Raw genomic sequence first — 14349 nt, 5'->3', positions numbered from 1 at the left:
GTCCACGAGTCATAAAAGAGCCAAGGTTGCCTACCCCTGCTCTAGGGTCTAAAATGATCAGATGGAGATTGGTTTTTATCAGGTCCCACTATTTGAAAGAAGGCAGATTGGAGCCACCAGTTATTCTGAAGACGAATCGAGATGGAATAAGCTCCCTTTGGCACATGGAGGTGCTTCCTTTATTGCTTCCTGACTTGAGCCGGAAAAGGGGAAGAGAGTGAACACAGTATTTTCCCATTGCTCCCTTCAAGATCCAAATAGCAACAGCACGTAGCAATAGCACTTAGACTTATATACCACCTCATAGTGCTTTACAGCCTTCTCTAAGCAGTTTATAAAGTCAGTGTATTGCTCCCAACAATTTGGGTCCTCATTTTACCGACCTTGGAAGGATGGAAGGCCGAGTCAACCTTGAGCCGGTCATGATCGAACTACTGGCAGTTGGCAGCCTGCAACACTGCCTTTTAACCACAGCGCCACCATGTCTCAAATACAAGAGACCAAGTGGAAATAGTAAAAGTATGCCCGTTTACAGCCAAATTGGCAGGAAGCAATCTGAAGGGAGCAAAAGGTCCTGCTGGCATCTCTGCGGGCTGTTTTATGAGCACAGGGAAAGCACAAAAGTGAAGTTGGGGCACCCAATTGAACTGCCTTTTAAAAAAAAAGGTCAGATTTCTTCTAGAACATTCCAGAACATTGTCCTTCTTGGCTTTTAAAAGATGATGTCTTTAGAGTCTTAATAAAAATTCCGTCCCAATTTTTCTCCCATGCAATTAATAGAACAGGAATGGGTTTTCTTCCCTCCATTTCCAACCCTGTATTTATACTGGTCGTATATTAACATGCTCAGGCTCTAGAGACTACCATGTGCTCTGCATGAACTGGCACAGATAAGAGGCAGGTGATCTCTCTCTCTCTCTCTCTCTCTCTCTCTCTCTCTCTCTCACACACACACACACACACACACACACACACCAGGGCGGCTTCAACATCAATATCGTGGTAAACACCCTCCGACATCTCAGACAGGTTTCTCGGCATTATCTTTTCATCTAGTTGAATAGGAACAAACTTCCATCAAGTCAAGCCGGTTTTACTTTGTTTTACAATCTCAACTTTCTTTTAAAATACACACACACACACACACACACACACACACACACACACCTAGACAGGCTGCTCACTCACTCCGTTTCGTGTAAGTCAGTAAAAGCATGTTTTAGTGAATACAAAACATTGCTGGCTTATTTGAAGCAGGTTTACCTCAATGCAGAGAAAAAGGAAAAGGTTAACTATATTCTCTTTGTACAGAAAGCGAACTCTGAAATGCTCTTTCAGGTCCTACCTGCAGCTAACCGGAGGACATCTGCCTGTGAAACACGGGCGGGTCAGAAGGATCGGGCAAGAGGCGATGGAGAAGGTTTGAGATACAAAGGTGGAATCGGTTCGGGAAAGACATACCGAAAAGGTAACCGTGGAAATCAAGCCTGGCATTCAGTATTTGCATATAGTCTGGACAACGGTGGTGGGGAAGAACGTGGTTCTGGTAGGTTGCCTTGCGGGAGGGGCTGAAGGCCTGGCGATTGTGCAGCAGGAATGCCAGATGGAAGGACAGCCCCGGAATTCCTTGCCAGAGGCAGAGGAGCCCACTCTTAACCCAGGGAAAAACTCAGTAGCAGCAACATCCTGGAGCGTGCCAAGTTTTGTTGCCCCTTCCCACACCCCACTAGGGAAAGGGGAGGCTGCGAGAAGAGCAGAGAAAGTGCAAAAGGCTTCTGCGGAGTCGCAGGAGGCAGAATGTGGGAGTGGATGAAACCAGGGTGGAAGGAAACGTAACCCTGCTAGCTTTTCAGGAAGCACAAGTGTCACCTCTCCACAAACCAGTGCATAGAAAAGGAGTCCCATCTTCCGGGGTGCCGAAGGCCAAGCCTGTTGGCCCTAGGGGTGAACGTCCGAGAGTCCCCTTCCGCTCTTCTCCCAAAGAAGAGAAGGGAGCTCTGCGGCTGGCGGTACAGGACGGCTGGATTCTCCGCTGCCCACCGGTGCGAAACGTCTTAGCGCAATGCCAAAAATGGCGGAATCCTTTCCTCCTCCCCCCACCCCCGCCCCCGCCCTTCCCCGTTCAATCAAGCTGTCTACGTGCCTTCCTTTTTGCATCCTCCTCATGAAGCAGCTCTCCTTTTCCTCTCTTCAGACCTCTCTCTGGAGCCCCTGAGCTCTGCAGCTCTTTGCAGCTAGAAAACACCGGGCAGTTCTTGTGGCCCCTGAATGCCCGAGGTTCAAACCCCACCCCAACTGTCACTCAATTGCTTCAGAACACGACTGCTTCGGAGGTCACTGCAGGAGCACGTCTTCTGCAGTCCTCTCCCTACACAGGAAATGGTAAAAGGGAGCAGATCCACCGGGGGGGGGCGGGCGGGGGGGAAGGGGGGTGAGGAAAAACACCTACAAGAGAAAGGAACGTATTCCCAAGCAATTGTGTGCAGGTTGACTTTTGGGACAGGCTGGAAGAAACCCCCTTGCCCCAGCCATCATCCGGGGAAGCGTTACGGCGTGTAGGCCGGAGGTGGCTGGAACTGGTTGATCCCTTCGTACTCGGCGGGGTAAGGTTCGTTCTCCTCCATCTCGGAGAGGAGCTCCAAGGCCTGCTCCTCCTCTTCAGTCGGGTAGTGGCGCAGCAGGTTGGCGGCCGTGGCCAGGATGGAGGCCCCGCCGGCTCCAGCCACCAGGTAAAAGCTTACAGCAAACGTAACGTAGACTTGCGAGCCGTGGTACTTCTTGTGCTGCTGCTGCTGTGCGAGAATCAGCTCCGACGCCCAGTAGCAAAACCCGATCACTGTGGCACACTGCAGCACTGCGGGCAGAAGGAAAAGACGGATGGAAACATGGGGAATGAGGGCACGAGCAATGACTCTCAGGATGACACAGGGAAGGAAGGAAGGAAGGGAGGGAGGGAGGGAGGGAGGGAGGGAGGGAGGGAGGGAGGAAGGACGCTGGCGAGGAGCCAAATGGGTTACATCATCTCACGTTACCTGCTAAACGTACAATTCTTTTGTTTTTTGAACTGTTATGGTCTTTAAGAAAATGTGGGATGGGGAGAGATGCGACCTTTCAGGATTTGAAGTTGATTGTGCAGGTTGGACTAGTTTGTGTCCTGAAGAACTGACTGAACAAAAAGATGTTTTGATGACTTATTTTTAACGCAAAGATGGGGCAGAAACTGAATATACTGCAAAAAAAGTGATTTCATGGCTTCCCAATAATTTTGTTAGGCCCTGATAAACGTCACTTTGAGGTGATTTTGTGGCATATGGCCAAACCAAGGGCTAAAGACTGGGTTGTGCCCATGGAGAAAGAAAGAAGAGTTTAGCAGTCTTCTTAGTCCAACTAACTGTGCCTTCAATGCAGATGGGACTCGGTAAAGTAATAGGGCGCATAAGCTCTAAAATTTCACGGGGGAAATTAACACTGTAGGAACACGCAAAAGGGTCTGCTCAAGGCTCAAGATAAAGCGTATACGGGGAAAGATGTAAGTATTTGATGGACCAGTAAGAGAAATGGACGGCTGTGGGACCCCCACGAGGGCCCCATGGAAGCTCCCCAAAGGACCGCAAAGCGTAACGCAAAGCCAAGGCTCCCCAGCTACCTGTAAGGATGTGAGCAAATGCGTAACGCCGAGTAATCTTCAGTGCAGGATGTTTGGGCCCAAAGACGTCGAGAAGGAAAGCCGAAAGGCTACAGATGATTCCCAAGAAGCAGAAAGCAGCAATAACCCGAAGTAACAACACCGTCTGGGGGTTCATGCAGTAGTCTGGAAGGAGGGGGAGAGAATCAAAAAGTAGTTTGCGTTAGTGGCATGACTTCTGATCAGAGACGCCTCACCACGTCACAAATTCAGAAATGTCTACGGTACAATGCCATATTATTTACTGAATATTCTGATTCCAACAAAGCCTTCTGTTAACTGGGATATTCTTCAGAGATGGATAATTTGTCTTTCGGAATTGCCCAGTGAAGCTCTTACTCAGGATTCTAAAAATTCACCTATCTCGAGGAGTCAAAAGTTACAGAAGGCTGAGTTGGGTGGAAGGAAAATATCTCCAACTCCGTGGTTTATAAAAAAAAAGAGCGTTTAATGGATGAAAATGAATTATTGTGAAGGTTATCCTAAAGACAAAAATAAAACTTTCTTAGCGTTACTTAGACAAACAGCAAAGTCTTTCTTTGTTTTATGCTGGTCCACCATAAAACGCAGCAGCATGAAACGCTACAACCTGGTACAGATTTTATCCTTAAGACGCACCTGCTTGAGCTAAAACAAATGTCTTTCCCATATGAATATAGAACGTAATAGGATTTCCCCCCCCCCCCAGACTCTCCAAAAATCCAGTACCAAGTCACATCACCTTATTTAAAACTGCAACTCAGTCTCCATTTGACGAAACACAGACAGTTTTCTGCTTGGCTTTTCAGTGAAATGAGGACTGCCTCCCTAGTTTTATGGGGTAAATATTGTACATTTCTTCATACCTAGGGATATTACAAGTACTTTATAGGAATCTTTAGGTATTTATGTCAATTTGCATTGGCTGCCTATCTTGCAAACAGTGATACTAAACAGCTAGCAGAATTATTTATTATTTATTATTGGGACTTATATGCCGCCCTATCTCCCGAAGGACTCAGGGCGGCTAACAACAATAAAACACAATAATACAAATGTTAAAAAAAAAGGATTAAACTAACAAGCCCCAGTGATAAAATATTAAAAACATTTAAAAAAAACCCCTATCGTCAGTCCAGGTCAGCCTGATGGAAAAGAAATGTTATAATTAGAAGTGTTATTGAAAACAGCTATTACAAGAAGCATAATATATATATACCGGTGTATATATATATAATGGCTATACTAGTTGATCAAGAGTGAATTCAGCACTTTAACAGCAGGACCCCAAGAATGAACGCTCCTGAGTTGGCAAAACTCAGCATGAAATAAAATAAGCTTCCAAGTGACTGCAAGCAGCTAGCTTGTTTTTCCTTCAAATAAATTATCCTTTCGGGTGGCCAATAAACAAATCCATACTTCTACGCTGTTTCCAATAGTCTGCAGTAATAACAAAAAGCAGGGCAGTTGTCCTAAGATTATTTCGCTGATCACTGAGAGTTCATTTTTGCTCGGCTGCGTTCTTCTTACGACCACAGCCTGTTTTCGGTGCCTTTCAGCCGGATGCTCGGCTCACCCTGGCTTCTTTCCAGCTTCCTCTGCGATGCAGAATTTCCCTCAAGTCTTTTTTTTTGGTCTTGTTTTGATAATGATGTTGGACTCGTACTTCAACCACTGCTCAGATCAAGAGTTGCTTCACTCTGGCGGTTTCCTCGAGGACCCTTTCAACTACTTAAATGTGCTTCAGTGGCTATCGCCATGGCAACAAGGAAAACCATTAAAAACTCCCGTTAAGCAGGATAAAACGGCCAGTTGGATCTAGTGGTTTAAGCACCAGGTGAGAAAGTGGGAGACAGTGAGTTGTAGTCCTGCCTGAGGCATGAAAGCCAGCTAAGTGACTGGGTCAATCACTAGGAGGCTGGGAATTCTAGTCCTGGGACAGTCTCTCTCTCTCTCTCTCAGCCCACTTAACTCATAGGGTGCTTGTGGGGAAAATAGGAGGAGGAAAGTGCCTTGGATATGTCTGCTGCCAAGAAAGAGAGAGAGAGGGAGAGGGAGAGAGAGAGAGAGGGAGAGGGGACAGAGGGAGGGAGGGAAGGAAGGGAGGGAGGAAGGAAGAAAAGAAGGAAGAAAGAATGAAAGAAAAGAAAGGAAAGGAAAGAAAAAGAACAAAAAAGAAAGAAAAAAGAAAGGGAAGGGAAGGGAAGGGAAGGGAAGAAGGAAGGAAGGAAGGAAGGAAGGAAGGAAGGAAGGAAGGAAGGAAGGAAGGAAGGAAGGAAGGAAAATGAAAAAAAGAAAAAAGAAAGAGAGAGAGAGAAAGGAAGGAAGGAAGGAAGAAAGGAAGGAAGGAAGGAAGGAAGGAAGGAAGGAAGGGAAAGAAAGAAAGAAAGAAAGAAAGAAAGAAAGAAAGAAAGAAAGAAAGAGAGAGAGAGAGAGAGAGAAAGAAAGAAAGAAAGAAAGAAAGAAAGAAAGAAAGAAAGAAAGAAAGAAAGAAAGAAAGAAAGAAAGACAGACAGACGCTGGTAAGGTAGGCCCATGCCGATCCCTGAGAATCCAAAAGGGCACTTCCTGTACACTTGAGAGGGGTGGCCTTCTTGAATGAAACCAACCTCCCTTTCAGACTAACACCGAGACTGGGCAACACGCTGCTTCTGGATGTCCAAGCAGCCCCAAAATCTTCCTTCAGCATCTCAGGCCCCTCTCTCTTTCTGTGCATTTATTTATAATATTAAGATTTTTATCCCACCTTTATTACTTTATAAGTAACTCAAAAAGGGAAACATACCTAATACTCGAATTCCTCCTCTTTTCCCTAGAACAGCAGCCCTGTGAGGTGGGCTGGGTTGAGAGAGAGGGCCTGGCCCAAAGTCATTCCTCAGGCGGGACTAGAACTCACCGTCTCCTGGTTTCTAGGCCTGAACCACTCGGCCTCCTTCCCCCCTCCGATTCCCAGCTGGGCCCTCCATATTCTTCAGAGGGAAAAAGGAACAGGGCGCAACTCAGCAGTTTCCCAAAAGCTCACGGAAACTTTGTGAACAAGAGATGGGTCAGTAAGCTTGGGTCAACACGGAAGGCAAGGGAGAACGATCAGAAGGGCTGAGGAGGCAGTACAATACTTGGGAGAGTTAATTTATTCACATTTCTATCGTATCTTCTGATGCTGTAGTGCATCACAACTATCTCAGGAAATGCCAGACTGTAGCCATAATCGGATGGCTGAGTGTGTCAAGCACAACACTCCAAGCCTGAAAGTGGCCAGCAGCCCCAAAGACTGCATTCCTTTTATAACAGGGGCTCTTCCAGCGAACAGGATCCAGAAAACAAGGGATTAACGCTTTCATAACCCGTCAATGCTATGTCTAGCCTTCGGTTTGGTCCCCAGGCATGATTTAAGGTCCAGGAGCTTGTTCTGTAACTGCTTAATTCTTGACTTTTTAGAAGTTAAGTTTGGCGTCATCTCCCCAGTTTCAAAGCTGCTGAAATTCTTTTTCCAGAAATAATCTGCCAAGCTGCCATCAGAGATGCAACTGGAGGTGCATTAAGCGTTGTTTTGCAAAATCAGGTCTCTTGAATTAAAAGATAAGTTCTCCAAGTCCTGGCCTAGGCATTTATTCCTCATGTTCACCCCCAGGCATCTAGATAGCCTTCCCTTGCTCTCAGAACATGCAAAGGAGGCTAAATTTAGGACAAAAATATTCAAATGCTTCTTTCATCAGGCATGTAAATGACCACTTGCTTACCGAGCAAGAGTTTTTTCTGTGTCTAGAAAGCAAATCTTTGTAAGTGGGTAAAATTGTGAAACTGCCTTTAATTCACCTACGTGTTAAATACAGTAACAGATGGTTGACAGAGGGATTTGAAGACTAGTGTAATATTTGGGCTAACCTATTGACTTTTTTAGGGACACGGTGGCTCAGTGGGTGAGGACGCTGAGCTTGTCAATTAGAAGGTCGGCAGTTTGGCGGGTCGAATCCCGAGTGCCGTGTAACAGAGTGAGCGCCTGTTACTCGTCCCAGCTTCTGCCAACCTAGCAGTTCGAAAGCACATAAAAAAATGCAAGTAGAAAAATAGGGACCACTACGGTGGGAAGGTAACAGTGTTCCATGCGCCTTTGGCGTCTAGTCATGCCGGCCACGTGACCACGGAGACGTTCTCGGACGAGCGCTGGCTCTTTGGCTTTGAAACGGAGATGAGCACCGGCCCCTAGAGTCGGAAAGGACTCGCACGCATGTGTGGGGGAACCTTTACCTTTTACCTATTGACTTTTTTAAAATTTTATCAATTTATATATAAGATGTTGGGTTGATTCGATTATTAAATAGAGATCTCCTCATCTGAAATATTTGTTTTCTTTATTTGTAGACCAGTTATGTAAAGGGAGGAGAATTTGTAGGGTTTATTTTTATTTTTTCTTTCAGCATCCAGTCGGGGTGGATATTTTTTTTAAGTTTAATGTTGAATGTTTGGGTCATTCTTTTTCTCCGCCTCCCCCCCTTTTATATACATTTTCTTTTTTTGTTGTTGTTACTGTTGGATGTATGGGGTTTTTTTTTGGGGGGGGGGGTTCTGTTTTGTATTTTATTCTCACTGATAAAACATAATACCGGTAAATATATATTAAAAAGGACACTTCTTTTAATTCAGATCCATAACTGCTGGTGAAGATATCATGTGGCAGGTGGATTAATAGAAATGTTCATTGTTTATTAATTTTGGTGGAAGGAAGGCTGATTTATTGGTTGACTCCACTGTGTTCCATCTTGTCAAATGGTGGGGCTGTGAATTAGTAAGATTTACTTCTTTAGGAAGCAACTCAGTGGGCATAGAGCTCATGAATGTCAAAAAATGCTCTTAAATTTGATTTATATTTTTAACGCTCACAATTTTCCTCTCTCCAAAACCAACATCTGGAGAACAAGAACAAGGATACCGGGATTTTAAACAAGTGCCAAGAACTGCTTGACACTGTTCCCCAATCTGTTCCATGCAGGTCCTCACAATTGAAGGAACTGGAAATCCTGTATTAATGCCAGTTCGCCATAGTTACAAGTAACAATAAAAAAATCCATAATGTGCTCAGTTTTAAGATGTTTCACATGGAGCAAGTACCACACTCATAATCAGAATTATATATCAGAATTTGATATATGTACAATAAGACTAATTGTCTTAGCCAGCAACGATTCAACCTCATTTTAGTAGGAAAAAAACTAGCCCAATTAAACTGGACTCCCTGTGAATATGAGTTATTTGGTGGGATAGCATGTACACAAAGGAACAAACAAACCTGGGCTTCTGACCAAAATAATTACTTTTAAAATGGAGATTGCAGAAAAACAAGTGAGGGTAGAGGAAAGTTAAACAAGCAACGAGAATCTGAACCTCTGGCTGATTTCCTTAATCTTCACTTTGGTCAGGATTACGGTTAATCCCGCTAAGTAGAGCAGACCAAGAAATCATCTAGTTTTCATCACGTATATGTATACATTCGAACTACTGTGAAGTTTCTCTGTGTCGTGTGTGTGTGTGTGCATGTGCGCATAATAGTATTTTTTTGAAAGCTGAATACAACGAAATTTCATTTTAATGTATGCTGATTAGTGTACATTTAAAGTGACAATATTCTATTCTATTCTATTCTAAATTCCATCCCATTTCTTTTCTATTCTATTCTATTCTACTCTTTATTCCATATTCTATTCTGTTCTGTTCTATTCTATTCTGTATTCCATATTCTATTCTATTCTATTCTATTCTAAATTCCATCCCTATTCTATTCTATTCTATTCTATTCTATTCTATTCTATTCTATTCTTTATTCCATATTCTATTCTGTTCTGTTCTGTTCTATTCTATTCTGTATTCCACATTCTATTCTATTCTATTCTATTCTATTCTATTCTATTCTATTCTATTCTATTCTATTCTACTCTTTATTCCATATTCTATTCTGTTCTGTTCTGTTCTATTCTATTCTGTATTCCACATTCTATTCTATTCTATTCTATTCTATTCTATTCTACTCTTTATTCCATATTCTATTCTGTTCTGTTCTATTCTATTCTATTCTGTATTCCATATTCTATTCTATTCTATTCTATTCTATTCTATTCTATTCTATTCTAAATTCCATCCCATTTCTATTCTATTCTAATCATTCCATTCTATTTATTCCTATTTCTATTATTTCTATTATTTCTATTATTTCTTATTCTATTCTATTCTATTCTATTCTATTCTATTCTATTCTATTCTATTCTATTCTATTCTATTCCTAACTCCACAAGAAGGCTGTCCTTACTGTGATGAGTCAGTGTAGCAAAGCAACAACACTACTACTAACAATAATGTATGAAGCTTATATGCTGCCTGACTCTCAATGGCTCACAACAATTAAAATGAAATCAATACAACGTAACAATAGCTTCCAAAGGTTTAGTCATCTCCCTTTAAAAAAAAATGTTCCAGCCACTTTTGGCTAGGTAACCATTCTTCTTTATTTCTATCAAGGTCATTTTCCTTCCTCTTTACATCTAGGGAACTATAGGGTTAAACTACAGTGTTCATGGGAACCACTGCTTGCTTCAGAGGAAAAAAGTGACCTTTATGCAAGCTTCTGAGATTTCCAGGAAAACAGAAACAAACAAACAACAAACAACAAAAAGCCAAATAATTTCTTCATGTCATGGTAGAATAGGAGGACCTGAAGTATCTGACAAAACCTTTCAAAGGGCAGTCTTTTAGGAAAGGCAGACTGCTAGAAAAGTACTGACAACCAGCTAGTTGTACAGCTGAAAATTAAGTATTAAGCAAGGTCTGAATTTATCGTGACTATTTGTTGATTGGTGGAGACCACTCCCACTCACAATTTTATTTTGCATCCTACTTAACAAGTAGGTTCTTCATGCAGCGCTCTCCAACCTTGGCGACTTTACGACTTGTGGACTTCAACTCCTCAAGCTGGCTGAGGAATTCTGGGAACTGAAATCCACAAGTCGTAAAGTCACCAAGCTTGGAGGCCCCCTTGCTTTACGGGATACCAGCATCAAGCTGAATAAGAAACGACAACAACCGGAAGAAGCTGTGTGTGTGGAAAGAAGGCTGAAGCACTACGTTATTTGAACAGAACAACAATTGTGCACTTTGTTCCCTATGTAATAATGGCAAACCTGCCAGTATACGATTTGTTTGTATTCCAAATACAGCTTTATGAAAAAGATGGGACACCTGTTCCAAGACTGGCTCAAAGTGAATGAAAACCGGATGCCTGATCTTCCCCAGGTGACCCAGTTTGGCTGTAATCCTGCTTACTTGAAAGGAGGCACACATATGAAATTGCAGTCTGATAAAGTCAAGAAGGTGGGGACCACAACCGCTGAATGTCACAAGTTGTGTTAAAGGTGGTTCTCAATGTACAATCAACCGTTCAGGGACCACTTGAAGTTACAATAGCACTGGGGGAAAATGTGACTTAGGGACCATTTTTTACACTTTCAACCGCTGCATCATGGTCAAAATTCAGGCACTTGACAAGTGGCATTTTTGCGACCTTGCTGGACGGCTTCCGACAAGCTAAGTCAATGGAAGCCAGATTTCCTTAATGACTGTACATTAACAGCTGCAATGATTTATTAACTGTGGCAAAAAAGATTGTAAAATGAGGCACAGCTCACTAATTGCCTTGCTTAGCAACAGAAAAGTGGAGCTCAACTGTGGCTGTAAGTTGAGGATCACCTGTCCCCTATTTATTATCTCTGGATTAATAGCTTAGAACCTCAGAAATCTGCTTGCTGAACCTCAAGATTTAACATTAGGGAGAAGACAGTGAAATTCTCTTTAAGATGAAGCAGAAATTTCCTTTCCACCCGCAGATCTCCACAAGAAATGCGTTTTCCCCTTTGCAAGCAATTAGTTTAAACCTGCAGCACATCTATCACCTAGGTCAGTATTTCTCAGCTTTAGCAACTTGTAAGATGCGTGGACTTCAATCCCCAGAATTCCCCAGCCGGAATGCCTAATTCCACAATCTTTAAGTTGCTGAGGTTGAAAAACACTGACCTACAGTAGGTGACCATGACTCTGGCCAAATAAAGAGCAGAGAATCAGACACACAGGCCAATCTATAGTCATCTTTAAGAAACCCAATCCAGTCCCTTTTTCATTTCCTTCTCACCTTTAAGTAGATCCGGGTCAATGTATCCCAGCACATCAGCAACACCCAGCTCCTGGCGAGAACAAGTGCCCCCATGAATCCGTAGCCAGGCGGGCTCTGCCAAGGCAGTACAAAGGGCAGTTATCGAGAGGGCCCCAGGCAAGGCAGACGCCAGGCTCCTTTCGGGTTGCTTCGGCAAGGCACTCCCGTCTTGCCCTCTTCGCCTTCGGCTGCTGGGCAACACTGAACCACTTGGAGTATACATGGATCTCCTTTGGGATGTCCGGCCAAATAAATCCAATGCAACAATGAAGACTGAATGTCACTTGAGATTTTTCAGAGGTAAGTACTGCCAGTGCTACTGGGTACTAGCCAGGAGACAGCAGATTAACAAAAAGGCTGCAGACAAGACATAACATCAGAAGAGGGGTGGTCTCTGGATTCTGTTGAGGAAGCAAAAAGAGACAATGGATGATGCGCAGATACAAGACGAGACCAGAAATTATTGTTTCTAACTGGCCACGGTATGGATCGATGTATCTAAGTTCAGTTCTAGCTACCAGAGTTTAATTGTTGGGCTGGAAAATGTGACGGACATTTGCCAAGGTCAAGCAGAGAAAAAACAACAACAATACTGGTTCCCAACCTTAAAGGCACATGAAGGTGCTTGGAATCTGGGTTAGCAAAAATATGAAGGACTACAATAATTCTCAGACTGAAGAAATGGATTAAGCCCAATAGTCACAAGGATATTTTCTTTAAAGGAATGGGGGTCGGGCGCAGTATTTTCACAAAACATTCCTTTGTCTTTCGTTTCAAGACCACTAACATAAAAACAGTCTGACAAAGGCCACACGTCTCCACCATACTGACAGAATATGTGTAATACTCAAGAGAATTATTGAAGATACTAGCCGCCATTTGAGGAATATAAACACAATGGGAGCTCTTACTCTCAAGGCCACTGTATCTTCACACACTCTTTTGTTTTCAGCAAAGCAATCTGTGCCAATTGGAGTATTTCTCAACACTATGCAGATTTCAATTAATTGGGGAAAAAGGGGGGTTCTCACATATTACCCCTAACTGATAAGAAGCAACTCTTTCCTTAACCACTCTTAAATAGCATTACCATGTATTTTATCTAATTGCTGAACCAAATCACCTTTAAAGAGTGCCTAATTAAGGCCAAAGAAAATGAAACATTCATCTATGGAATGAATATGCAACTGCAATTTAGCCACATATCTGAACAAGAAAAACACATTTTGTCCATTTACACTGACAATTTCTTTCTCTACATGCTGCTTCCAACACTACTGTTTATCTTTTGGGCTCAAGCCAGGAATAAGCCACTTTGCAGGATGCTGTTAGCTCTCTCTAGGATCTTCCTAAGAGAAAGATGCTGTGGGCACAGACACCACAGTTCCCTGCCAGACTCTTTTTAACCTTGCAACCTAGTGTGCACAAGGCTGGAGGATATTAAATTTTTAATTAGGAAACAATTCAGGTCAGAAATAATTCAGTCAAAGTTCGATGCTTGCAGACTTAATAGAAGGAGCAAAGTTTCTTCCATGTCCTCTTCCAGAATTGATTTTTATAAACAGCTCAATAATTAAAAGAATGAAAAAAAAACCCCATATACGTTACTGAATGCAATCCATGCTCAGGGCAGGAATCCAAACTGTAGTGCAGTTTGGATTCCACAATTGAGCCCAAAATTTCCATTGCTAAGCCACCGCCACCGTGTGCAAAAAAAAAATAAAAAAGTTCAATCAATCAATCAATTTCAACTTCTTGCGGGGGAAAAAAAAGATCTCGCAAAGTTGGAATTGATTGAACTTTTTAGCCCCACCCAGTCTGCCGTTACCACCGCAGCCACGCCCACCCAATAGGCCACGCCCACCCAGCACCCGCAGATACATAAGTGAGTTTTGGGTTGCAGTTTGGGCACTCGGTCTCTAAAAGGTTCGCCATCCCTGCTATAAGGTTTTTCCCAACATTCAGCCAGAATCTGTCTCCCTGTGACTTTTATTCCAACGGAATGACAGAGAACAGATTGTGGCTTTCTTCTTCCTGTATTACATCTCGCCTTAAGGAATTTTTCTCAAGGCAACACACACACACACACACACACACACACACACACACTTCCTCTTCATAAGGCTTAGCTTCCAGTCCTTTGATTATTCTCACTGCCATTCTCTATATACTCACAGAATAATAGAGTTGGAAGAGACCCTGGAGATCTTCTAGTCCATCCCCCAACTCAAGCAGGGTCCCCTTGAACCGTTTGGAACTGGCCCACGGGAGTGCAGGCGCATTTGCGTCCATCTGCATGAGCAGTGGGAGCGCATACCCACCGCTTGTGCAAACAGAGTTGTGTGCACGTGCACTTGCCTTCCGCTTGCATGGAACCATCCCTTCTCCCGGCACCCACTGGTCCACAAAGACAGAAAGGTTGGGGAACTCTGCTCTATACCATTTAAGAGAATGGTTGTCCAATCTCTTGTTAAAAACCTCCAGTGCTCAG

General features: G+C 43.3%; 1 protein-coding gene across 2 annotated transcripts in view; it reads right to left on the bottom strand.

Annotated features, from left to right (window-relative positions):
• Positions 1 to 14349, bottom strand: part of TMEM127 (transmembrane protein 127) — a 16605-nt gene continuing 2256 nt past the window's right edge. For both annotated transcript variants that reach the window (XM_081334040.1, XM_081334041.1), the window contains exons 2-4: positions 11838 to 12259; positions 3647 to 3811; positions 1 to 2854 (exon numbers count right to left, since the gene is read on the bottom strand). In XM_081334040.1, the coding sequence (XP_081190166.1) occupies positions 2547 to 2854; positions 3647 to 3811; positions 11838 to 12081 (717 nt within the window). In that variant the 5' untranslated portion in view covers positions 12082 to 12259 and the 3' untranslated portion in view covers positions 1 to 2546. The remainder of the gene's footprint in view (positions 2855 to 3646; positions 3812 to 11837; positions 12260 to 14349) is intronic.

This window comes from Vipera berus (genome assembly GCF_964194415.1).
Source record: "Vipera berus genome assembly, chromosome: 8".
Taxonomy (NCBI): domain Eukaryota; kingdom Metazoa; phylum Chordata; class Lepidosauria; order Squamata; family Viperidae; genus Vipera; species Vipera berus.
Note: the sequence above shows the minus strand (reverse complement) of the source record. Positions and strands in the feature narration are given on the sequence as shown.